This window comes from Falco naumanni, chromosome 1 (genome assembly GCF_017639655.2).
Source record: "Falco naumanni isolate bFalNau1 chromosome 1, bFalNau1.pat, whole genome shotgun sequence".
NCBI classification, from domain to species: domain Eukaryota; kingdom Metazoa; phylum Chordata; class Aves; order Falconiformes; family Falconidae; genus Falco; species Falco naumanni.
Genome location: NC_054054.1, coordinates 12,109,682 through 12,135,821, shown reverse-complemented (window position 1 = coordinate 12,135,821; position 26,140 = coordinate 12,109,682). Strand labels below are relative to the sequence as shown.

The 26,140-nt window shown below is 45.4% G+C and overlaps 1 protein-coding gene and 1 long non-coding RNA gene across 5 annotated transcripts in view; one reads left to right on the top strand and one right to left on the bottom strand.

The window, feature by feature from the left end:
• Positions 1-3,548: 3,548 nt before the first annotated feature.
• Positions 3,549-15,377, bottom strand: MGST2 (microsomal glutathione S-transferase 2). 2 transcript variants are annotated; one of them, XM_040578816.1, is made up of 5 exons: positions 15,186-15,368; positions 10,049-10,148; positions 8,773-8,843; positions 6,773-6,854; positions 3,549-4,054 (listed from the first exon to the last, which is right to left on the bottom strand). In XM_040578816.1, the coding sequence occupies exons 1-5, from the start codon at positions 15,241-15,243 to the stop codon at positions 3,922-3,924; spliced, it is 444 nt and encodes a 147-aa protein (XP_040434750.1). In that variant the 5' UTR covers positions 15,244-15,368; the 3' UTR covers positions 3,549-3,921. The 2 variants fall into 2 exon arrangements, with proteins under 2 accessions (XP_040434750.1, XP_040434786.1); XM_040578852.1 differs by lacking the exon at positions 3,549-4,054 and adding an exon at positions 4,061-5,925 and having other exon boundaries at positions 15,186-15,377.
• LOC121080791 overlaps positions 10,192-26,140 on the top strand; it is a 28,770-nt gene continuing 12,821 nt past the window's right edge. For 2 of the 3 annotated variants that reach the window (XR_005825501.1, XR_005825506.1), the window contains exons 1-3: positions 10,192-13,944; positions 21,675-21,844; positions 26,008-26,083. This is a non-coding gene — a long non-coding RNA (uncharacterized LOC121080791). The remainder of the gene's footprint in view (positions 13,945-21,674; positions 21,845-26,007; positions 26,084-26,140) is intronic. The other variant, XR_005825503.1, reaches the window with a different exon arrangement.

Below are 26,140 nucleotides of genomic sequence, written 5' to 3'. Positions count from 1 at the left end.
CCTGTGACAGCAGGGCCACAAGGTCACCGTGGTGGGCTGCTGCGGGGGGCAGTGCTTCCTCAGGTGGCTGCCTTGCCTGGGGGCCGCCGTGCCCCTACCCCGAGCAAGGTGAGCTGCCAAAACTGCCTGTGCTCCGAGGTGAGGTCTCTGCCCAGGCATTTGGTTCGTAACTGGGGCGGTTAGAGGTGGCAGCTCCAAACTTACATATTTATTCTCTGTAGGGAGCAAAAGCAAGGAGTAGGGAAGTGCTTTCAGGGGAGGAACACGATGGAGAGCCCAGGGTGTAGGAGTCTGGTGGCTGGGGAAAGTGAGGCGGGGTGGAGGGAGGGAGATGCAGGGCTGGGTGTAGAAACCGGAAAGAAGACATGGGGAAACTGGGGAAGTGTGAAGATGCACACTTAGAGTAGTTCCTTGTAACCTACTAGTACTACAGTGTGAGAAGAACCGTGTTGTCAGAAGCCTTTTGGAAAGTGCGTGTAGACTTGTTGAATTTATATGACCTGTTTAGGACGAACACGCGATGTAGCCTTCAAGGCTCGACACCGATTTATTTCTCCGTGTTCCCAGCCTACCAGAGGCGTGGGGGATCAGGCACCGGACCTCTGCACAGCTGGCCGTTGGGGGTGCCAGCGTGGCTTGGCTCCACACACAGCCTTCAAGATGAGGCGCCCCTTCTCTCCTTAACGCCAGTCCTTTACTGTTTGGATGTGAAGAACAGGGTGCGAAGAAGGAGGCGGGCTCAGATCAGAGCAGCTCACCAGAGCTGCCCCTCAGCATGTGCTGGCACAGGGCTTGCTGGGAAGATGCTCTCGGGAAGAGGCCCCCAGGTACCGACTGGCTCTGAAGCTGCAGCAGGGACCGTCGTCGTTTCCGATCGGGACCAACATGAAGATTTGCATCGACTCACAGCGCGTGCTGAATGTGCAGCCTGATGCTGACTCCTCGAGCCCCAGGTAGGCAATGGTGTGGTTCTCGCTAGGACTAAACTACGGACCCTGGCAGCATCCATCTGCTATAGGCGTGGTGTGGCCTTGGTTCTAGACGAGTCAGTCTTTAGCACTTTTCACCGTTCTGTCCTGGCTTAGTGGGGAAAAAGCAGTGACTCAGAAGACAGGTGGCATCCTCACCTCTAGGCCTGCTTCTGCCCTCTCGTTAGCTGGTGCAGATGCTGAAACGTTAGGTTCGTGTTTCTGCCCTAGCATTCTGGCTCTGTGCTGCTGGGCGACGCTTTGCAGCCTCACACCTACATTTTTTTGGCATGTGAAATTGTTCCTGAGCGACAGCAGCCTGTTCCTTTCTGTGCAGTGCAATGCAGTAGTAGATGGACTATGGGAAGCTGTCTATAAACACGCCAGACCACCACAACAGGCCAGCTTGGAACGGAATAATGTCGGAGGCAAAGGCCTGTTTGAGCACAGTCAGCGACCTTTGGGCCTCCTCTAGTGTATTTCAAGCCTGTTACGTACTTTGGACCTTTGTCTTGGTTTTGATTCTGGTGGCAGCACATCCTGCTGCCCCTGACTGTCTGGAGGCGTCATGGGTGGGTGGATTTTCTGTCTTTCAGCCCGCAGAAGGAAAGTTGGTGGAAGAATTCCTGGTGATTTCTGTGGTTGTTAAATCTGGCCCTGTTGTCCCTTCTCTCTGGAGACAAGTGCCGGAGAGTTGCCCTTTCCGCAGCTGTGTCAGCTCCAGCCTGCTCACCACCACAATCCATCCTTTCCCCCTCAGCAGCCGTTGCTGGACCCAAGTCTTGTACCTTTGTACTTGTGTCATTTTATTGTTTCAAATGCCATTTCAGCGTCTGCCACCTGCAGGCACTAAGCTGTGTCTTTTAATCACAAACTTAACTTCCACACGTGTCCACTTTTTTTGTATGAAAGGTTGTTATGAAGCTGATCCAACACTTGATTATTTTGGGGTCAGGTTATCAACCTCAGTACACTTTTAGAAATACCTTAAGCATGTTCATTATATAGGCCTGACCGAGCACCACTATTAACATGCAGTATTTTTGGGCCAGATTATGTCTTCTGAGGCATGACAAGGAAAATTTCTGCCTGCTGGCTCTAGCATGAGTATATTCAGTATTGCCTAAATAATTTGAATTATCAGGAGCTACCAAAATAGGCATGGCCTTGCTCCTCTGTTCTTCTACATAGCTTAAACTGACCATCAGCATACTTTATGCTCTCAGTGGTAAAGCCATAACTTTTCCCCTCTTTTAGCAGAAAACTGTTTTCATAGTCAGTTTGTTTTCCATTGTCATGATTCCCAGAGCTGAGGCCATGCTGGGACATTCGTGTAGTCTTTTCCACACACCAACCATCTGTGCCTTGAAGGGAGAGACAACGCAGTAGACCCAATTCTTAGAAGTGCAAGCATCTGTGTCTCTTTTTTTTTTCTTTTTTTTTTTCTTTTTTTGTCTGGGCTGGCTCTCCCTCTCACAAGTGCCACGTTGTGGGTACAGCCGTACAGCCTGTGCTCAAGAGGCTTTGTGTGAGGACTGGGATCTGCCTACTGGAGGGCCCCACTTCCACGAGAAGAGCGTTTGAGCACATGTTGAGCTGTAAATGTGTGTATATAACCAAAAGGTCTTCAGAAAAGTGTAGGGTTGAGTGCAGCTTTAAATGTTTTCCTGAAGAAAGCAGTGTTTCCATATATGCTTAAACGGCCTCCTGCAGTGGGATTGGATATACTTGGAAAATCGGGACCTCGCAGCAGCATATTGCATCAGTGTGTCTTTACATTTGTGCAGAATGAATGGCACTGCTGGGGGAAATGAAGAGGAGTGAAGGAAGACTACAGAGGCGTTGGCAAAGCTGAAGGACATCGGGTAAGATGGGCTGATGCTTGCAGTGTGCTTTGCCGATTGATTGGACACCAAGCAAAAATTAATTCCAACCCCAATACAAGAATAAATGCAGTTTATTATATTACAATATAATAAAGGAAAATAGCATGTGATATGATAAAAGGAAACAGTAGTACTTATTATGCACAATATGATAAAAGAGCAATAGGATCAAAGTGTCGAAGCATTACTGCAAAGCGTTACAGAGACTAAGAAAAGGACACATCACCAGTTACCAATTTAACATCACCAGGCCCATCCTTTGGCTGGGAAGCCCCGTTGCAACCAGTGGAGCCAGGAGTCTCTCAGTAACTGGGAAAATTCCTACACAGTGCATCCACCCGTAGGTGGGGCTTCTGGCCCAGTCCCACAGCTTGCCTGCCTTTATACTTGGTGAAAAAGAAAAATAGTTTACACACCTAGTGTATGTAAACTTTTAATTTTATGCTAAGTGCAGGCATGCACTATCTCATGATTCGTAAGGTTCACACATTCCAGGGACGCTGGCCAGATGCCCGAGCATGGTGGAGTTACTGTCAGGACATAGCTGCACGCAGTATTTATTGCCTGGATGGTCCTGCTTGTATCTGGCTTGTTCAGGGGGCTCCAGACAGACACCACCTGCTCATTAAAGTTGTCCTTGAGCTCCCTGAGCTCACTGTCCAAGTTAAATGATTCCTAATTAAAGACAAAAGACTTTTTCATAAGCAGTAATCAATTTAATAAATTTTCACCACACGGTGCCAGCTGCAACTACATTACTTAGTGAATTAATGGTTTTAGTTTTATGTCGTTTGTTTAGGGTTTACAGTACTGTACAGGAGAACAGAACATTTAATTGCAAATGCAGATGTGACATGACATTCTGTCTTACCGACTGTTTTTCAAGAGTGTAGGGAAAGGAGAAAGCGTAAACAGCTCAGGAAAAACATGCATTTTACATTGCAATGGGCTGTTAGTAAAGAGCTCTGATGCTTTATTCACATGCAGCTTATCATCTTTTTGGTGTTCAGGGAAAGCATCCATCTTATGTATTTGGTTTTTAAAAAAACAACCACCACAAACAGTCTTCAAAACAATTTACGCAGTTTCTTCATAATGCTGAAGTCTAGGTATTCATCCAGAAAGCTGTTAATAATCCCAGCTGCACCCAGGGTTATCAAGCAAGTTAGAATTATCAAATTCAAATAGAAACCTGTTAACCTAGAAGTGGAAAGCAGAAAAATACTGTTACAAGCTGTACATGGTGTGTTTACAGTGAAACTGCTGATCCACGCCAGTTAAGAAGAGGTGTGTAGAATCAGAAAGGATCGTTGCTGCGATGCTACCTTGGGCTGTTTTGGTAGTAAACCATTCCTGCATGTGACTTTTGCTAGGGAGGAGAGATACTCCAAATATCCAGTCTATGGGAAAACTCTCCCCCAGTGTTTTCAGATATTCATGTGGAAGTTAGGAACTTGCTCCAGGATGAAGCTACTTCATCCCACGATATGAAGACCTGCAGGTAAAGCTGCAGACAAGCTTGAGCACCTCACTGCCACTCTAGGTGTAGGAGCGTGGGAGAGAAGCCTTAGTTAGGGACGGGGGGAGAGGTGTGCGTGTGTCTTACATCCGCATCTGCTGCTCAGGTACTCCCCGCTGAGCTGGGAGGTCTGCTAGGTCTGCTACGGGTTATCGCTTTGGCTTGGAGATGGATTTTTGGACTGGAGCGTCGACCCTAAAAACCCAGCCATTAGGGTACTTGCTGAGGATGGGAGAGGATCAGGTGATTTCATTTGTACACAATTGAAAGCTCCCACAAGAGAGGCCGGGAGAGCGCTGACACACGGAGCGTGCTGTGCAGGCACGGGTGAGCGGGGCGCTTCCCCTCCCCGCACGCTCCTGGGGCTGCTCTCAGGTGCAGGCTCTGGTCCGACAGGCGTATTCTGGGAGTTGCTGCTGGGCTGGACTCTGCCCGCAAAGCAAGCGATGGAAGGTCTCTTTGGAGAATCCCACCGTGTTAGCACTGGAGATAGATCCGAGGAGCTTGTCGGCCTCTGATTTATAGCTAGCCATCCCCGTCCCCGTGGGGGTTGAAAGGTTGGGTGCTCAGGCACCCCGGGAGTATGGGGAGCCTGGGAATCTCTCTGGAGCCTAGAGATGTAAGCAGCCTTTCTGGGTGTGCCACACCTAGACACAGGTTTGAAAATGGCAAAGGACAAGATTTTCCCGGTTTCGGGAAAGCATGAAGAAAGTCTTTAGCTTAGCCCTTTAAGTATCTGTTAGAGCCAGCTGGAGGGAAAAGTAAAGGATACAGCTCACTTGCAAAGGCCTCTCCAGCACAGAAACCAAGTAGAAGGTGCATGTTCCTGTCGCGTTCTTAAGAATCCCTGCCGTGGCAAACCCGAACTGCAATTCATGTAGGCAAGCGCACGAGTGCGTGTGGTAACCAGCTCTTTGCGCACAGGGACCGGGTTTGTCTCTGTAACTAGCGGGGCTGTAGTCAGTGATTACAGCTGGGAATCAGCGCGGCTCTTGCCAGCAGGGCTGCTGGAGGCTCGCGCTGTGTTTCGGGGCCGGGTTCCGCATGCTTGGCTTGTGCTGAGCTGTTGCCAGCTGCAGCGCCTGCCGGAGGTTAGCACGCAGCAGGCACTCCAGCAGAGCCCTTCTGCAGGGCTGCCAGGCTGGCTCTCGGCACCCTCTGTCTGATGCAAGGAAATCAGAGTCTCGCCAGGGCGTAAAGCTCTAGCAGCGAGGCCAGCCCCTGTCGTTAGACTTCCCAGAGAGGCTGAACCTATTCGGTCTAAGAGTACTGAAGTAAAGCATGGCGAAGATTTCTTGAACAAAGGTCTTTTTAGTTTGCTGATTAAGGAACAGCCTTTTATGCTGTGCTTGTCTATTTATTTACACGGTTTTGCCCCCCAAACTTCCTTAGTAGTTGCTAGTCTTCTGGCTGGTGTTCGTTGCATCATTTGAATTACTGCATCTCTGCCTGGGAGATATAAAATTATCTCTATGTATTTGCTCTGGGAAACACAGCCTCTCCCTGCTCTTGATCAACAGCTCTTCCAAAGAGGATGAAGGATTGGCGGAGACTGCAGTGAAGGAGAATGGTAACGCCGATATACAAGCTATGGAAAATAGCCCTGTGGTACAGTCTTTTGCTGCTGTCTTTTGTTTTGTTTCTTCCTCTAGAAACGTACATCACAGGTCTTTTGATCTTACGACAAGCACGTATCATGCTATTTTCTTTTTATGACTGGCAATCTGTGCTGGAAGAGGAGCCTTAGGTCAGGACCCAGAAGACAGCGCAGTGGCTTCAGTGAAACAAGGAATAAACCGTGTGTTTGAGTGCCTATAGCGGAGCGGTGTTTTGCCAGCCTGCATGTTTGTTGAAGCAAAATTCATGTTACAAGCTGTGCACTTAACATTCATTAACGTGTGCTTATCTGAAGCTGTGTTCTTTTATCTGTTTGGTGAAAGTTCATCAGCCTACAAGGCCAGATTTGCTCCGTTCCTTTAGTGCATTTTGTACAGCTAGAGTAAAGGTCTGAATGTGACATACTGAGGGCAAATGAAAACAGCAGCTGGGCAGGCACACTGCAAGCCTTGCCTGAGCAGTCTCCCCATCCTACAGCAGTCCTGAGCTGCAAAATTGTGCTGCTGTCTTCAGGTCTCTCTGAATCAGGTTGCAAATATGCTCAGTACAAAGCAGGCACCCACAAGGTGGGCAGCAAACTTTTTCTTTCTTTCTTGTAGCACGTGCCCGTCTTAACCTAGGCTCCTACCCTAACAGCCAGCCCTCTGCCCTGACCTCTTGCTGACACTTTACACACGTTGCATTCAGTTATAGTCACTTTTTACCACCAGCCCCTGGCTCTCAGCCCAGCTTCAGACCACAGCCTGGGGCTTCGAATGTGCATCCAGTCGGTAACTCCTTACCTTCCTTTCACAGACTGTACGTAACCGTGGAAGTACTTGTAGCGAGCAAACACGTACAACACACCCAGAAAGGAAGCTAATTCTAGGAAAGAAAAGATTAATAGAGAGGGTGAAAAAAAAACACAAAACCCAAAAAACAAACAAAAAAACCCCCCAGAAAACTAAAATATTAGGATTGTAGTTTATGTTTCCTGGTTGTATAGCTCTGGGCATTTTCATAGCTATCCATACCCTGGGAAGTTATATTGAGAAAGAATGATTCCAAAGAGATAAATGGATTCTTAAACATTCACTATACGAGGCTCTTGATGTGGGTTTACAGATAGGGGTGGGCATAGCACTGTGCAAAAAAATACAAAAGCCTTCCCTGAAAAGGAGATCTCAAGAACTGATGGGAACCTGTGGCCCCACCCCGGCTTGGTGGCTATCCCAGAGGCAGGATAGTGGGCTGGAGCACTGTGGCTTGACCCAGTGCTGTCATTTTGCATTTTTATGGCCATTCATGCTAAAAAGGAGTGTTTGTTTTGGAAAGAGAATCTTATTTATGTTGTTAATAACCTGCTTTGCATTTATATGGCAGCTTTTATCCAAGGACATGAGAGAAAGCTGTAGTGAAGTTAGCTTTCTGACCTCCCTGTGGGAAGAGTATAAAGTCACCTCCATTTGATAGATGGAGCAGGGTGCGTAGGTCAGTCGTATTACCCAGGACTAAGCAGTGCTAGTTAATTTTGTGTTCTTTCAAACCATGCGGGTGAGTGTTACAGAGGACAGCTTTTACTGTGTTCTGGATTAACTCGTGTAAACATACCTATGGGAGATACTCTGCTGAAAAAAATGACTCGAAGGGGAGGTTAACATAATCTGTCTTTTCTTACACGTGAGAGCAGTTGTCTGTGTTGTGGGTTGGCAGCTGTGATCTTCCTTGATTCAATCGTCTGTCTATGAGCACGTGTAATATTTCATATCTAGTTTGGTACATGATGCTACTTAGGATTTACATCGGATTTGCAGTGGAGACGGGACTCTGACTATAAGAGATCCCCAAAACAAAACGACTGTTTCGGGGCAAACATAGAAAATGGAGAAGTGAGCTAGTCGGTCGGGAAGAGGAGGGTAGTGGGCATGAGCTAGTCACCAGCCCACAGACTTTGTGCTTCTAAAAAATCAGCTGGGGAAGGGTTAATAAAGCAAAATGCAAAAGTTGGGCCCTGTCACAAGTTCTAGCTCTACAAGAGCCCACTCCATCACTGTTAGGGGTAACATGGACCAGTCTTGGAAAGTCCAGCAGTGTGAGAGGTATGAAAGCTCCAGGGTGTCTGAGTTCAGAAGATTTGGCTAGAAAATGCCCCCCTGCCAGGTGCCTCAGAAAATGTAATGGGTGTTCAGGAGTCCCTGCTGCTCCCCTGAAGTACAATATCTATGGCTGGACATGCCACTGTTAAGGCTGCGCTTCAGTGCTCAGTGCTGTGTCCTGGAACAAACAAATGAGTCATAGCCCCGTGGTGGTGTCACTCATCTGGGATGTAAAAAACCAAAGGTTTGCTGGTTGGAGCTCCATCTCCATCAGCCAGGGGTCCAGCCACAGGGATGAGTGCTCTGACCTGAGTCTTTTCAGGCTGCCTTGTCCCCAGGGACAACAGCTATGCTTGATGTTTTGTGAGAACTGTCCCATAACGTGCGAATAATTGTTAGTGGGAAGCATCTGGGAGCTGCTTTTCTGAATGATTCACCCTGAAAATCCACGAGATGTATGATAAATGTGCCATGCAACTGGCTCCTTGGTGTGCAGAGAGAAGTGGAAGCCGGTGGGGCTAGGTGAAATGCCACAGCTAAGTGGGGATTTCAGTGTCACTAAGCATTCTTCTAGGAAGGCCACGCTAAGGTAATGCAACTAAAAGAAGGGAAAAAGATGTCTGCAGTCATTTACCTCCTGATAAAACTAAAGGGGTTTAAAAGGTTACCTAAAAATTCAGTCCACGATAAAACCAAAAAGTGTTTACCTTGATTAAAAAACCATCCTGCAGTCCAGAGGACAGTCAGGAATATTGGGTAAAACTCCACGCAGTTTTGTCTGCAGAATAAATTTGAAAGAACGTTAGTCTGGAAAGGAAAAGAACTATGGGCAGGATTTTCAAGGAGAATCGGCTTTGGTCTCGTTTTGTTGTCACTAAAGTGAATGCTATTGAGTCCAGTGAGAGCACGGGCAAGCCAGCATTAGGCACTCTTAAAAATTCTCTTCTTTGGAATCTCAAATACAAACTATTTAAAATATTTTCCTGGTATTTAAATTTAGAGAAGGATCTGCATTCTAACTACATGGAAAATAATCCCAAGCCACATGCCTGTGCAGCAGAGGCAGGCAGGAATTCTAGCACACGGATGTGCTGTTAATCACTTGCCCCCGTGCTCGGTGTGGGTCAGCGTTCCCCAGGCTGCAAGGGGAAGCGCCGAGCTGTGCACAGGCAGCCTGGATTGCTCTGCCCAGGCCAACTGCCCTGATGAGCACCGTCAGGCACACACAGCACACGATAGCTCTTCTTACGGCGAGGACCGTAACACTTTGATTTGTGGACATCTTTGGTTTTCCCACCAAGATTCTGTTGGGATATCTTTTCTTGGTTGTCCTGAATGGATTTCTTTTTAACAAATTAGGCAACCTTCTATAGCTCATATATTCTGTTATCTAATATGTTTTCTGATGTATTCTATGTCTCGTTATTGTTATCCGCTACAACTACAGTTACAGCAGATGGGATTGTTTGAAATAAACAGTCTTGCATAGGGTCCTTAGCTAACCACAGACTGAAGACCGTTAGGAAAATGCAATCTTCTTAGACAGGCCATTCCACCATGGCCCACTGGGAAGACAGAGGTTTTCTGTGCTCTTGCTTTCCACGTGTTTGATGTTAACTACAGTCCAAGAACCGACAGCACAGCTTGCTAGATCCAGAACATCCGAATTCTCTAAATTACAATCAATTAGCTCTCAACCCCTACTTAGGTTTGGGTAATCTGATTGCCTAGTTCGATCAGAGTTTGAGTAGTGACTGTTTAAACTGAGCTGAACTTACCCCGTTATTATTTAAGTAACAGCCAAAGCATTTGAAAAGTGATCTGTTCATCATGTTTCTTTTTTTTTTCTTTTTTTTCTTTTTTTTCTTTTTTTTTTGAGCAATGGATGCAAAGAGAAGGTAATGTTTCTAAGGTAATGTTTTCGCTTCTCTTCTGGACTGAATTGTTATTCAATGCCACCATCTTAATGATCTCCAGACTTACTGTGCACGAAATGTTCTGTCAAACTCTGGAGCCCCAGTGACAGCTGGGGGCATGACCTTGTGCTTCATTCTTGATTTCCCCACCAGCCAAGCAAAATGACCTGCAAGCAAAAATAAGGGCTCACAAATTACACAGTCCCTCGCTTCAGTTGCATCCCTAACACATCAGTAATATTTTTAATAGAGATCGTTGTTCTTCAGCTCTTTCCATTTTGTTTGACATAAAGAGAACCAATATTAGATAACCTAGCTTTTCCTTACAGATGTTTAGATCTTATCTTCACGAGTGACACTCATGAGGAAGGGGGAAATTGCTGTTTCCGAAATATATGCATTCTCTTTTTGCATTTGCTACACTGGCTATGGTTTAAGTATCCTTCTGCCTCGCCTGAATCCCAGAACAACACAGCTCAGGAGCAGCCCAGCCACACCGCAGCGGCAGCGCGCTGCCTGAGCAGTATCTCAGCAACCAAATTGCACTGGTGGAGGTCGCTTCCCTTCCATACGTTTGAATAGCATATGGTCGTTTTGGTTTAGTGACACTAAGAGCTGTGATGCTTTGAAGGGTAGGTCAGCATTACAGACTTTGGAAATAAAAATCTGGTAGCCACCTTTTTAAAGTTAATTGCCCGTATCATATAGCGCATGCTTTTCCATCTGTTGTTATTTTCTCGGACTCTCAAAATTCAGTATGTTGGAAAGAGCGGAGAGCTGCAACTGGGGAGGCTGGAGCCTGTTCCCTGCTCCCCACCCCACCTGCTGGAGAGCTAGCTGTTGAAAGACCTATGCGGTTTCTGCCTCCACTGATTGGAGTTGATAGTACTTACCCATCTTGTAAAAAGCATTTTTTAGAACAGATGCAGTGCCATGAGCAAGACAGGTTACTTACTGTACAGGGACTAAGTATTGGTTGCTTATCAGAACCCCCCAAACCAATCAAAGACTATCTCTGCGCTTCTCAACTGTATTTCTAGGATCACTTCTGACACGTATACGTATACCTCATTTTACTGATACCCCCCTTGTGGAAGTCTCCCCCTGAAAGTTGAACAGAAGCTGACAAGGACACAAGGCAATACACAGACAGCGTTTTTCTGTATGTAGCACAGCTATTGGGCATCACCCTGTTTGACTTTAAAACTCCCCAGGCACTTGGGGTTATTCTTCTGGCCATGTCATAGCCACCCTGCATGAGAAGCTTGCTATCTGCCCTGTACCGAAACTTTACCCGGGTCCAGAATCCAGGCAGCCACCTGAGCTCACTAAGAAGGCTTGGCTAAGGGGGAAGGCCGGAGCATGCCTTCTGTCCTCCCTTCTGGGAGTGGTGGCATTAAAATATGGCTAGAGATACCACCGGTGCTGCCCTGTGCACCTCTTATCTTAGCCTTGCGGCCAAAGCCTTTTCCTAAAAAAGTGTTTTCCCATCCGTCTTCTCCCCATATAAGTAATTACGGGCTGTGTTCAAGTGACCTCTTAACCTTTCTCTCCAGAGACTAGTCACAGCATCTCAGCTACCTCTCTGTAAGGCGGGTTTGCAGGACCTTGCATTGTATTTACATCCAGCACGACCTCCTCCACTCCCACCCATGTATCTCTTGTTATGCCTGGAGATTCATGTGCTATTTGCCAGCTTGCAGCCTTTTCAGAAGGGGAGAATGGCAGCAGGGAGGGTTTGGGGAACATGCCTCAGGGAGACTGGAACTCACAGAAGCACAAGAATTGCCTCTGAGAAATATTTTCCTGGAGAACTTAACTGGAAAGTTGCTTTTTAACTTCTGTTGCCCCCAGAATGATCTATTTTATATGACAAACGAGACATGCTGGCAAATCCTGCCTGGCTTATCAGTCAGAGTAGTAGGTGAGCCATGCTGTGGTTTGTGCAACGGTGGTTTTAGCCAGCTGTGTGTCCCTTGGGCCCCACTGAGCCATGCAATGCTTGCAGCCAGTCTGGGACCGGGTTTTTTCTACTGGGGAACTAAGGCAAGCCAAGGTGGCTCATTGCATCCACATCGGTTGAAAAAAGGCCTTGAACGGATGCTGGACAAAACAAACTTACTGGAGGGAATAAGAAGATGAAGGCGCTGTAGGGGCCAAATCATTCTTGTTTGTTCGGTACAGTTAACCAAAGCAAATCGTCGAGGCCACGGTATGACCCCGGCCCCAGCTGCAATGCGGTTTTCCCTTGGTATTGCTTGGCCAGCAAGGCTCTGGTTGGAGGGGCAGGGTTTGCAGGTGGGAGACAGGCTAACCATACACAGAGACTGCTTGTGATAGTACGGCAGTACGGCCGGCCGGCATAGAATCCGCTTCTTTAGTGGCTTCCACTGCGACTGATGGGAAGTTTGCTTCAGTTAGGGACAAGCGGTCTTTTACATGCCAATGAAAACCAAGCAACCAAGCTGTGGCACTGCATAAGGGGAGAACTAAAGTCATGTATGTCACCCTAAAAGAAAAAGTGAGCCCGGTGTGCAGAGCAAGACAGGTGTGAACCAGGGATTTGAAAAGAGCTCAGGAGAGGAATAATTACTGTATTTTTTGGTTAACTGCATAGGACTTGCCTTTTAGTTCCTTTCTGGTGAATGGGAAGTAATGATGTAATGCCGAATTTTAAGTTCTGTGATTATAGTTTTACATGGGCTAAAGTAAATAATAAAGCAATGGGAGAGCTCTTCTGCCCTACGCACTGGAGGGGCTGTCGGGCGGACTGCAGAAAGCATTGCAGCAGGAGTAAGTAAAGATTTTCATAGCTTTTTCTTCCCCTTGTATCAAATTGTTCAATTCTAGCAGGCTAAATTACATGACTGAGGTAGTTACAAAGTATGTTTGACTGCCTTTGTTTGCTTTTTCTTTTTGCTTTCATCTTTAGGTGGCATTTATGGTTACTGAGTTAATACCTTTACTCTGAAAATATGGGACAAAGCAGGCTTTCAGGGAATACTACTCCCAAACATTTTATATGTGTTAAAAAGCCTGTAGAGAAGCTGCTACCTGTACCACAGTGTATCATAGTGCATGTTCATTTGCATGGCCTGGCCTAACATACTTTAAAAAAAAAAACAACAAACTTTGAAAATAATTTCTTGCTGGGTCCTGGAGTTACTAAGAGTGATTTTAAAAGGTGCTAGTTCATAGAAGTGCTTCAAAATGGAGGAGTCGTGGGACTCCTGTCTTCCCTGTTCTCTCCTATATGAATCACTAGGGTTCATTCTGTCCTTTCGTTGGATTCCCCTGTTTTCCCATCAGTCTGCGAAACGCTAATCTCTCAAGCAAATCTCAGCTGCTTAAAACTGGATTCATGACTGGAAACGGCTTCCCGCATTGTTTCTGCTTTTTCTTTCTACCCTAGAGCATTTCTTGCACAGCTTAATCTTCACCTGACCCGATTCTTCCAATAACTGGCGGTTCTGAGACCCCGATTCTTGTACCTCTGATGATTGTGAAGTGAAACCTGACCTCCAGCACTGCCTCAGGGGGGTCCTGTCGCCCATTAGCACCTTCCCAACTCATGGCCGGAGGTTCAGCAGAATAAACAGGAGGGCGAGCACCAACAAACAGGAGTGCTGCCTGTGCGGGGTGTATTTTGTTCACAGCAAGCGGTCACATGCTGGGTGACTCCCCTGGCATGAACCAGGCACGTGCTTGCAGTGCTCGTTTCACGACGTTCGTTTGAACTCCCCCAAATTAATCTGTGCAGGTTTACCCATGCTAGAAAGCATGCTGAAAGTAAGCCAAGTTGTGATGATTTAAATCAGATCAGCAGACCGGATTCTTACACAGGTTTCTCTTTGGTCTTGATGTCAGACTGCCAGTGGAAATTAAAACCCAGGTTATCTTGTCTTTTCTGTGATTTTTAACTAAGATTAACTAATACGGATTAACCGTCACAAGGAAAAACAGGTAGGTACTTTCCTCCTCCCTTCACAGTTTCACTATCTGTAAAATTCCTTGAGTTTTCAAACTGCAGTAATTTTTCCAGGTAATGTTTGTTTCTTTCTTTTTAAACCTTCACACCTTTATGTTAAAAATCAAGGCAGGCAAGCTGAGCTTTCACAGAAGTTGATGATAAATATTGCCACCGGTTAGAAATGCACTGTGAAGTTCACAAGGGTATGTTGTAGTTGATCTGCTGACAGAAAAAGAGAATGTAAATTTTAGGTGCTTTTTATTTGCCTTCTGTTGTTTTGGCTTTTTTTAACCTGGAAGGGTCACGTTCTCAAGCGTGTTTTTTTTCTGCTGGGTACAAATGTTATTTCAGTAGTTGAAGCTTTGAGAACAAATGAAAAATCAAACCGCATGGATAGTTTGCTAGATAAGTTGGCAGTGCTACAGATACTTGGAAAAAAAAAAGGCAGAGTAATTATTTTTAACTTGCTCTTAATTTCATGTTAGTGTAGCACAACTGCATGCATCTTGCTTCCTAGTGTAAATACAACTATATGAATCAATTTATTTCTAAGAAAATAACGACAAACATTAAAAATGCTATGGCAGTCTTAGGCTGATAAAGCAAAAAGAGCGTCTCAGACTTGCCCACTTCTTTCTCTAGTCCTTGATTCTCAGAGGCATGTCAGCAGGGGATAAAATCAATCCGTTTAGATCTTAAAGAAATGTAACAGTGAAGACATAATATGGAATAATTTATGTTATTGCTGCTGGGTGTAAAGGTTTGCTTTCTTCTTTCATTTCAGATACTTAGTATTATATCTCTATTTCAGGAAACAGTTTTTACAGCACTTTCAAGCCAGCTTTGGTGTATTTGATTTCACGAATTTACTCTCACTGTTGAGGTTTTCAGTTCTATAGGTGCCTAAATAAGATTCAAAACCGAGACACAGTGTGGCTTTGGGGTAACTTTACAGCTAGTTATGAGCTCTCACAATAGTATGATTCCAAAAGTCAGCAAACAAAATAGAATTGAAAACAAATCAGTTTCTCCCACCAGGAAAAGTAATCTGTCCCACTGAGCCAGCTCCCTCTCAGACTACAGAGAGGGTAAACAATGCTCCGACAGGAAAAATCTTGGGAGTTCTCAGAAATTAAAGTTACAGAGCAGCCAGTTTATCATAAAATAATTTCCAGTACTTCAGAACCGGTGGAAACCTCCCCAAGTCCCAACCACGCAACCCCAAAGATCTTACATTGCTGGAAGGCAGAAAGAAGAGAGACAGCCGCAAGCAGAGCTGAATCACCAGCCATGTTCCCAGCAGCTTCCGTGTGCGAGCAGGACGTGAGTAGAGACCTTCAGTGAGCAATAAGGAAAACAACAGGTGGGGCAATTATAGTGCTTTTCAGCATTGTAACAAAGGTCTGCCCTGGAAATTAAACCGCGTAACTTTTTAAAACAAGATTGCAAAATTAGGGCCATTTTTCATTCCTGAAAAAGTTCAAATGCAGTCAGCCAGCCCTGCCTGCTTCTTGCCTGGGTGAAAGCCCGGAGAGAACAAAACAAGCCTCTCCTGCCTCTGCGGATTCAGCTGTTCTTTTGTGTCTTAGATTTCAGTTGCAATCTCTTTGGGGGCGAAGGCGTTTTGTTCCGTGTTTGCACAGGGTCTGGCGTGGCAAGGTCTGTGTCCATCACTAGCAGTGCCACTCGAAAGCAGCAGGTGCAGGAGATGCACGGGGGGGAGCGGAGCTTTGTACTGCCCCTACACTTGATCTATGGGTTTTGCCAAACATGAACAACTTGGGCTCTGACAGGTGGCGTGACAGCCACTTTGCAAGCAGTCAGCATCCAGAAAGGAATTGTTCAGGATAGTTCAAAGAGTAAAACAACTGAGAAAAAAAAAAAAAATCTCCCTTTACCGCCTGGAGTACACTTCCTATAGCTTATGCCTAGTCCTAAAACTGGAAGAAATTCTCTCGAGGAACATTTTTTCATCATCTAGCCCTGACTAACAGGAAGCTTAATGTCTTTAGCCTTTATGATCCTGTAAGACCACTGGAACAAAACCAGTGTAATGTTTGTTGTGATTCCAGGATTATCTATCCACTTTGCCTCCAGCTTATGGTAAAGTAGGGTATTTCACCAACTTCAAATTTGCTAATTTTAAAGGCTAACGTAAAAAGGACTTTGAATCAGCTATTTCACCTTGCCAATTTTTAGAAGGTTATTTCTTGGGTATTAATTCAGTACATAGTTGTTTCTAAAAATCAGAAGATAGATACACTGTAATAACAGTAGTCGGTTATTTGAAATTAGTAACTCTTTAATTGCTGATTTATGTGCTTTAATTGCAGTTCTCTTTGTAGTGTGGGTTGGCTTTCTGGCCACACAGTCTCTCTATGACTTTAGGGACTGGCTCAGAAGTGTTCAAGCACTGTCACCCTGCTGATATAGGGAAATGAAGTAAAACTCTGACAGAACCTAAAACCACAAGGGCTATACATTTTAAGGCCAGCTGACGTTGAACTACGGGTGTTTTTTTTTTTACTTCATTGGCAGGGTGTGAATTTCAAAATGGCAGTGGACATGCAAAATCCAGCAAAGACTGACAAAAGTAGACGGGAATAGAATTTAGGGCAGGGGATTAAATCCACAGAAATATATAAGTTGCAGGTCCATTATGGCTGAGCTAGTGCCTGCTTAAAACTCTGTTCACCTTCCGCTGGTAGCAGAGTTTGTAGTTGCCTATAGATTTATAATGCTTTTAGTCATACATAGTCCGCAGCCAATGTTATGCTTCCTCCTTGTGCAACCCAGAACAGAAAGTCAGATCACATACAAAAGAAGGTTGAGTTTATTTATGATTGTGGAAACACAGTCGTACCTCAGATGCACAGAGTTTTATGATGTGTATAAACCCCAATATATAAATAGATGACAGGATCAACGAAGAGATTTCTCCAGTTATGTCAGGACATTTTGACAGTTTGTCTGTGGCTGATTTCTCAGCTTGCTTCTGATGAATGTAATTTGATTTTGCATTTCTTTCACTTGCATGTATTTCATATGTGCTTTGCTTATTTCTGCTGTTGTAAACACATGCATTTTCTGCAGCTGTCCAAAGCTCTCTCCAAAGCAAGAACAGAAGCCCTGAGCAGCAAAATGTAACATGAAGTCAAATGCACTGGTGGTATCTTACCAGACCTAGGTCCTTCCCGTTTGGCAACAGGGGTATTTTATTGCTGCACTGTAGTTTGTGTGTGTGCCCTACAGGGAAAACAAGTTTCTGTAACTGTAGTTTACAGCACTGGAAACTGAGGCATCGGGTAGGGACAGGACTTGCTATTCCACGTAGCAGCTGTCTGTCAGAGCTGAGCATCTGCATGGCCCCAGGATTTAAGGCAAATTAGTGGTCCTGCCTTTTGCTGACCTGGCAGACATTCCCAAAGAGGCCTGCTCTTCTTTCTGTAGGGAAGCGCCTGTTGACCAGCAGCAAAGGCAAATCCCAGGAGGGTGACAGAACTGCTGTCACAAGAAAGCAGATGATTGGGGTAGTGAGACCAAAAGCATTTTAAGCTTGAAACCAGACTGATCAAATAAGCTCTTTTAATGGAGTTACACTGTCAAAGCTGCTCAGTTTTTGTCTCCAAAAGAGCTGAAAAGAACTTTGCAAAGGGCAGTGTTCAGTTTATGCTGGGGTGCAACTTCTTACAGGCCAATCACAAGTGGCAGTGCATCTTTTATTTTTAGACACTTCCTAGAAGACACTTCTTCTGAAGAACGGGGAGGCTCCTCTGGCTGGAAGGGAAAACATATCTGAACTCTCATATATTTCACTGGAAACGTTTATAGGGTAAATCAAGACTATTAGAATGTATGAGGCTGGCTCACGTATCAAAAGCAGTTTAGCTACAACAACAACAGTAGTGAGCTCTGCAGTTTATTAATTTACTCTGCTTTTCAACAGTATATTACCAAGAACACGGGCCCGTGTGGCACTGGGTTATACTCATGCTTTAAATTTATCAGAACTATGAAACAGGTGAAAGAGGAGGAAAATACATTTATTCCTTCAAATGTTCCTATTTCTACCTCCTGAATATCAGTTGTAACCTATGTCTGCTGTTGGTTCATACATACTTTGTATGGGGCCTCAGAGGAAGGATGAACAGTCCATTTTATCCAGTTCATTTTAAAGTCTGGTTATTCAGAGTCCCCTGCTTTGTGGTAGTGTTACCAAATGGTAAAACAGATCCTCATTTTCCCTCTCTGTCCTCTGGACACCAGTGGCAAAAGATCAGGCTGGTTTTGGTGGTGCTGGCAGAGCAGATTTAAAAGGATTAGAGTAGTAGCCAGAGGTTTGTATTCTTCCCTCATCTGCACCTTCTGAAGCCTTATGTCACCTCCATCAATAGTGGATACAAGTCAGGAAAGAATTGTTTCATGGTGTTCTCATCTGGGTGTACAAAAGATAGACGTGCTTTAACTCCCATCAGTGTGAATGTGAGTTGCTGTACGCACATGAATTCCCACATGCCTGCATGTCCACAGGATTCCTTGGTTTTCCTTCTGACCTTTGGTTATCATTACACTTTTTTTACTTTGGAAATTGCAAGAATGTATCTGGGATGCAATTCTGGACTGCGATACAGAATAATGTATTTTTGCATATGTATGTAAAACATAAACTGTGCCAGTCTTGCATAACATCCCATTGTAATCGTAGCAGGCTTTCAAAATAGCAGCAACAAGAGGAGCCTGGATCATTATAAGAAGTACCTTCACGTAATTAAGGTGTGGGGTTGTTTTTTGTTAAAACGGTGCTTTTCTGTTAAAAAACATGGTTGTTTTCTTAAAAGACCTTCACCAGTTCTTGGCTCTGAGGAACTCAGAAGTGCAATGGATTGGGAGAGATTATCGGAAGCCATTCAGGAAAATGGTGCACACGCAAGCACATCTGCACTGCCATGTGAAAAACCTGTGTGTATACGGGGATCACGGAATACCTAGGGCATACAGCTGGGTAGAGGCCTAATATTCCTCACCTCCCATGTCTCAGACCTCCTGCTCCTAACCTGAACATTTCTTGGAACAAGCAGAAAGAGGTACAGCCCAAGACAAGAAGGGAATTCTGCAAACCTTGCCTCTCCCATTGAGCAGAAGAGGAGAAGCAAATGTGGCATACAAAGCTATTTCTCATTCTTCCCCTTGTGAAGAACACTTGCCTTGTGAGAGATAGAACATGTGCTGCAAAAGGTACCAGCCTGGAGATGGGATGTGGTGGGCCCTGCAGTCACGTAATGTCTGAAGAGAGAATTAGGCAAAGTCACATTTCTTTTGTCCGGACATGTGATTACACCTGATGGTTAGAAGGAACCCTCCCAGAATCTTCACCCTATGGAAATCAGTGTGGCTTACACTCCACGCCTCACTCACAGGCTAAAGCTGCTGTGGGCCAACATGATCATCTTGCCTGACTGCCTGTGTAATACAAATTGGCAGCATTTCATCCATGAATAACAGCTCATTAATATGTGATGGGAGCTGGGAGGCAGCAGTGCTTCCAGACGTTAGCATACTTTCTGCATCGCGCAGTCCCGCTGGCTCTGCGTACCGTATCTCCGGTTTGCAGCAGGTAGTCTTGGGAGAACCGAGGGCTGGTCTGCAAGATGCAGATCCTGCACGACTTATGTCTGGATCAAAAGGAGGTTTAAAGATTTTCCTGCTGCTATTGACCAACTGGAAGCAGATCCCCAGGCCGGCGTGACTGCTCTGATATCTGGAATGCAGGGGATTAACAGAGATTCAGCAAGAGATTTGAAGACATGTTGGTTGTACATCTCTAGTTTCCCCTCACAACACCTAGTAGATTTGTGACAACGTAGCACTTGCTATTTTTTAATTTGCTAACCTTGGACAAAGGGCTATTTTAATTAGTGAACCACTTCAGCTTGAGGGAGTCTTTTCATCCATACAGAAGGAAGTTTAATTTCATCTTTGTGGAAATCAGCCATGCTTGGGAAGTAGGAGGTAAATTGTGCTCATGTTCAGCCATATGCGATGCCTTTAGGCGCTAAGGCAGATCTCAGCATTGGCTCAGGTAGCTGGTGCGCCAGGCCCTCCAGCCTGGCTGGCCCTTCAGTGCAGCTGGCATTAGAGAGTCACAACTGTGCGCCGTTATTTGTTGCCGGCATCTTCAACTTTTGAGAGACGCTGTTGGTAAAAGTTGGCTCTCGGCGTCGGAGTGATGCTTGCTTGACCCCAGCTACCAGGGAAATGTAGCAGTCCCAGTCATTGTCACAACTGAAAAACTGACGGTTTTCCAAGGTGCCTGCTGTAATTACACATTCAGCTGCTCCCCAGTTTCTATCGGGTGGGATGGCCAGTTCCCTGAGATTCACTTGAAAGTCTTGTGTGACTTAGCTGTGCTAACAGAGGAGGTTAATGGCAGAGACAGGAACCAGAGCAGGTACCTGGCTGCTGCCCTTGAGCTTTGAATTCCAGACTCTGCATCCTCCTCCCATCCGGCAGGTCGCAGAGCATGCAGGGACCCAGAAAAATAACGTAAAGAGCTGATGTTGTGGGTTTACACACATTTTTACAGTTACACGGGCATTTTTTGAAAAGAAAAAAAAAAAAACAAAACCCTGGAGAGTATCTTCCTTCTACTCCACGCTGCTCCATCTCTCTGCAACCAGGGCAGCCCCAGTCAGGTCCAGCCCTTCCATGCTGGAGCGGGGTTTGGTCCAAGTGCTGTTGGATCAGCCACACTCCCAGGTCGGCTGCTTCATCCTGGCTTGGCTTCTGCCTGCCCCCCTAGCTCCTTTCTGTACCCCTTCATGGTGCAATTGCCATTTCTCCCTTCGGCCTCTGCAGCCTCTCCTTGCCAATTAGAGGCTCTGCTCTCATCCCCTCTCCTGCTCGCTCGCTCTGCCCGTGTCCACTCTCCCGTGATGGATGCTGGCTTAGCTTTCGGAGTGGCTGTACATTACAGCCAGAAGGCCTGGGAAGCTTTGTCTGCTCCTGGGCAGGGGAGGGGGTCCCCCCGGCCGGGGTCTCGTGTTGCTTGGCAACATATTTCTCTTTCCTCCAGCAGTCATTTCCCCTTGCAGCGCCTGCTGATGCACACACAACAAATGACAGCAATATTACAGCAGCAGTTGCTCCTGTCGCTGTTTACTTGTTATTTACGGTTATTGCTGTGAGAGGATTTGTAAACGTTTCTTCACATCCTTGGTCAAAACAGATTTCTTACATGCCTTTGTGGCACGCCTGCATAATTAATGAATGGTCATTGCATTTCAGTGCATGTGACATACAGTCTTATTGGCATGGTTTTTTAAGTGGTTGCTGGTTCTGGACATTTCTATTTTTCAGCCTCAAATTGAGACGTCCCAGGTTTTATACTGAAAAGTGCAAAAATCCGGTGTAAGAGAGTCCAGCTTAACTGCCTCAAATTTTGGCTCTCGTTTTTAGGTACGTGTACATTTAACAAATTCTGCTCTGAACCCCTGTCAGTCCCTTTCAAAAGGACATCGAGGCTAACATTAAGATTCCAAAATGAAACCATTTCCATGAACAGAGATAAAGCAGCCAGGGTTCTCCCTGATGTCTGAGTCTCCACCTTATCTCTTTGCCCTTCCCTCCTCCACACCAGCCACTTCCAGCTTAGCCTTTCCGGTTTGCGTTTGTGGATGTGCCAGAGAAGAAATATAGCTTCACTTATCTGTTTTCTTTAAAACAGCACAGCAAGAAAGCCAGACCACGTGCGTTTTCTGATCTTACAATGAAAATCCTGCTGAGGCCTTTCCTTGACAGGCTGCTGTCACTCAGGACAGATCTGGAAAGCTTTGCTCCTGCTGCTGGCTAGTTATGCGCCGACAGATCTTCCGCTGGGCCTTGATTCAGCTCTAGGTAGGTTTTGTTCCGTGTGTTAGCCCAGCCCGGCTCCCTAGGTTGTGACAAGGCAGGGAAGGGAGAACTTTTGCTTTACGTGGCAGGGGTGCCGTGCAGTGATGGATGCGTCTGTACATCTGCCATTGCCCTCTGCTGGGGTGCGCCAGAACTACTGCCAGAAGAGCTGCCCTCCGCCACCTCAGCCCCAGGAACCCTTTTTTCATTTCCTGAGCAGAAGCCTCTCCTTCACTTTAAGAAATTATCCCTTTGGGAAGGAAGGCTGCCTGGGTGTCGCTGGCAAGCAAAGGCGGCAGGTGGTTTTGTTCAGCAGGTGACTGTCAGCGCCAGGAGCAGCAGGGTGGCTAAGCCAGGACAGCAGCGCCCACCTCACCCGGGCCCAGATGTGGAGGAGGAGGAGAAAAGCCATCTCCAACGTAAAGCAGAGTTTAAAAAGATGGGGCTTGTAAACTTCTTTTCTCATTCTGCTTTTCGTCTGACTGACCTACTGAGCTGACTTCACAGCGGTATGCGTACATACGGGGCTGGCTTGCTGTTTTGCCCCTGTATTATCCAGATTGTATGTTTAGTTGTTGTTCGTGTGTTTGTGACCTGTTGGAGTTGGAGGCAGAGATGGTTTCTGAGCACAGCCCTAAGGCGTGTTGCCTGCCCTCCAGCCACTCGCCTATTTCATCTGAGCGGGGACAAATGCAAGTCCCGGTCTAAAAGTGGAGACTCTGAACCCACTTGAAAACCCAGCTTTCCCACAGCAGGCATTATTAAGGACGGCCTTTTTGAAAGGGCTTTTTACGATGGAGACCTTTGAAAGGCTTTGAAATTAAGACCTTTATAGAAGTGAAGGCCCAGTGCTAGGGCCCCACAGCAGAGAGGTATGCCTGTGAGGAGGGGGCAGCTTGCGTCTCTGTGGGATGGCACCAGAAGAGAAGGAAGAGCAGATGATAGCCCGGCTGTTTTTCAGAGAAAGGGAACAAGCCCCAGATGAGGCTCACTTAGCCTAGGCAGGCTGCTTGCTTAGGAGGGAGTTCCCTGAAATCAAACCAGGACAGAGGCGGTCTGCAGCAATGGCCCACTGTCTGCCATTTTTTCCTTGAATCTACAGCGACTGGGAGAACAGTATCCTGTTTACGGTTTCTAGTTTGTTTCTTCTACTCTGCAGCCCTGCTAAGCACAGACTGCCCCATAGCCAAACCGGCAGAGCTGAGAGAGCTTCCCAGCTCCACCTGCTCAGCAGTGGCTTTGCCCCCCAGGGGGGTGCGATAGCTCACAGATCTGGAGTCTGGTGAAACTCTGCAAAGTCATTTGGAGAGTGCTTTGAAATTCTTGAACGACCACAGACCAGTCGGGGGTAGTTTTCAGCCTCCTTCAGCTTGAAAAGCCCTCTGCGTTTTCTGGTGGAAGCAGCAGTGGAGAAGGAGTGCCAGCTCAAAGCGTAGCCTGGCAGTGCTCATTGGAGGCTCGCAGGAGTTAAACCGAGTAACATGGGAGCGCAATTAACGTGTGCTTTCATCGGTCACCTTACCCTGGTCACTGTCTGGATCAGCTAACATCCTTGTGCTGACTGAATTGCCTTTCTCAACTCAGCGAGAGATGATATTGCAGAGTACAGAAAACTGCTGATAAATTAGCAGCATTTGAGAGTAAAAGACATTCCAATTCCAGAATGGCCTTATTACTCTTCGAACAACCCGAATGTTTCTTGATATAGTTCATTTAGCCAGCTCTGAAACAGGGGATGTAGAAATAGGTGGCATTGACTTGGGACGTTTATTTTTAGGTAATGCTTTTTGTTCCCTTTCTCAGCATAAGAACTACTTTCATCTTCTTCAGAGGCAGTTATAAATATCTTCTGTTGAGATCCGGGGCCTCTGACATGAGTGTGTAGCACTTCTCCCTGCTGCGCATGGAAATCGTATTTCCTTCCATTCCACAGCACTCTTGCACCCCTCTGACAGAAAACGTCCCCGTCCCCCTCAGCTCCTAAAATCCATTAGTTATTTTCCTGAGGAGGAAGGGGATGCTTGTGGGAAACTGCACGTTATGTGTTGTATTGATACGAAATATAGTATGTCCCATTTCTGTCTTTTCCTAATTAGTGTTAGACACTTCTTGGATTTCAGCAGGCTGGTTCTTCTTTGTGTAATCGATAGCGTGTGCAAGCTGCTTCCATCCTTGCTCTCCTTTGCTTACTAGTGCCTCAAGCAACGCAGTCCTTACCCAGGCACTTGACACAGGCACTGTGACAGCTTCAGAGTGGCAACACTTTATTTGTAAACGTGTTATAGAAAGGACCAAGCACGAAAGAATTGAAAGTCTGTTGATGGCAAATTTACTTCTTGCTCTCAAAATCTGTTGCAAACCCTGGACAGACTTGTAACCCCCTCTCCTGTTTGATCACGTTCTTCTCTACCATCCTGGCTGCCTCACTTGCCAGAAAAATGGTATCTCCTGTGAGGGCTAGTGGGAGCTACATGCAAGTGCTTCATACATTAGCTGTTATTTCTGACCAGGAACAGCTCAAGCGGTCAAGCCTCACAGTGTGACTTGTCTCACAAGACTGGTTTACTGCTTCTGCAAATTATTGAAGTGCCTACAAGGCAAAAGCAGTGCACAGAGGTTTTCCTTGCTGCTTGCAAGGAAATGTTGGATTTTCCCTCACCTGCATCTCAAAATAAGAAGGGAGCAAAGAGACGAGAGGCTGTGGGTCCTTTGCTGAAGCTGCAGAAAAGCATCAGCTCACAGAAGTTGGTGCAGATGTGTTTTGTAAGCACTGAGGAGTTACGGGAAGCAGGCAGCGTTGCACTAGAGGGGGACCAAAAGGGAAGTTTTGGTCTGTTTTCTCTGACTGGTACTGTTGCTTTAGGAAGCCTTGCTCGAGTGATCTAAAAGAAAAATGACTGGAGAAAGTAAATAAAGCAATAAATAAAATGGTAGGGGAATGCCTACCTGCCAAAATCTGGAGTTGCAGGTAGAGAAGTAGCATTTCAACTATCTTAACTTTCAAGTGCATCAACACATAAATTGTGCTTTAGTTTCCCTGGTGGATAGAGCTATGTGCACATTACCATACGTGGACATGACTGTATAAGCAGTGTTCTCTTCTAAAATACCCATAGCCTAAAACAAGCACAGCACAACCATGGGCAGAGAATATTGGAATGTACTTCAAGTTGTATTGTTTCAGTATCATTCACAACTTACGCTAGTTCTAAAGTAAAGAAAAGCATTTTAGGTCATTTGGGAAATGTATCTCTTTTTAATTTCTTATGGGCACTACTGTGGTTCTATTTCTTTATCAAAATTTCATTTCGGGCATTTGCTAACTTAGTATTATTTTAAGATTCTGGTTCTGTTTTTACTTATCTCTTTAAATCCCACATTTCCCCAAAGGGGAACAGAAGGAGGTCAACTCTTTAACTGGTAAAAGAGATGAATATTCCAACCAGCTTTCTATTTTGAAATTTAAAAACTACTTCTACCTGGATAAGAAATTCATTTTAACATAGTTTAAAATGCAAAAATTAAGTTTCAAAATAAATTAAAATTCAGAATTTCTTGTAATAGTTCTCCTGCTAAAAGCACACTAATGAATGTTTAGACCAGTGCAAAAAACAAGTATCCCAACAGATGTATTGCTTTGTTTAGTCCCTGCTTTTTGTAATTTTGAGTCTGTTCTATTGATTATATAAAAAGTTTAAGGATGTGGTGTTGGTGAGAAAATATGTCTTTCCAAATGATAAACTTTGAGAAGAATAAGGCAAGTTATACAGGCTAAAGAATGGGATGCATTTTGTTTTGAAGCATGTCCCAGTATCAACACAATTCATGAATTCATGTCAGATCCCCATTATTTTAGACTTCATGGACAACTTGGAAGCATTCTCTATAAGGGCTTTAAGATAGTTTCTTGTCCTTCCCATAGTCCAAATCAACGTCAATGTGACAACTCTGAGTATTCATTTTCTGGAGACCACCTGGCTTTTAAAGAGAAATGAAAGAGTTAGCATTTTTGGCAGTGTATATATGCTACCTCTTGAATATGTGATGTGCTGGAAAGGCCCATACATTGATGATTGTATTTTGTAGAGTTAGCAAGGCTTTAAATCTAAAACAGCAAATAAATTAATACACCCTGTTGCTTTCCCTCTCTCACTTGACTGTTGCAGTTGCCCAGCATATTGCAAGAAAGAAGTGAAGCGAAAACTGGAGTGAAAAAAACCTCATGTCTAAAGGAAAAACAAGGTAATAGAATATGATCCAAATTAAACAATTGCCTGATATAACCTGGAACATTATTAC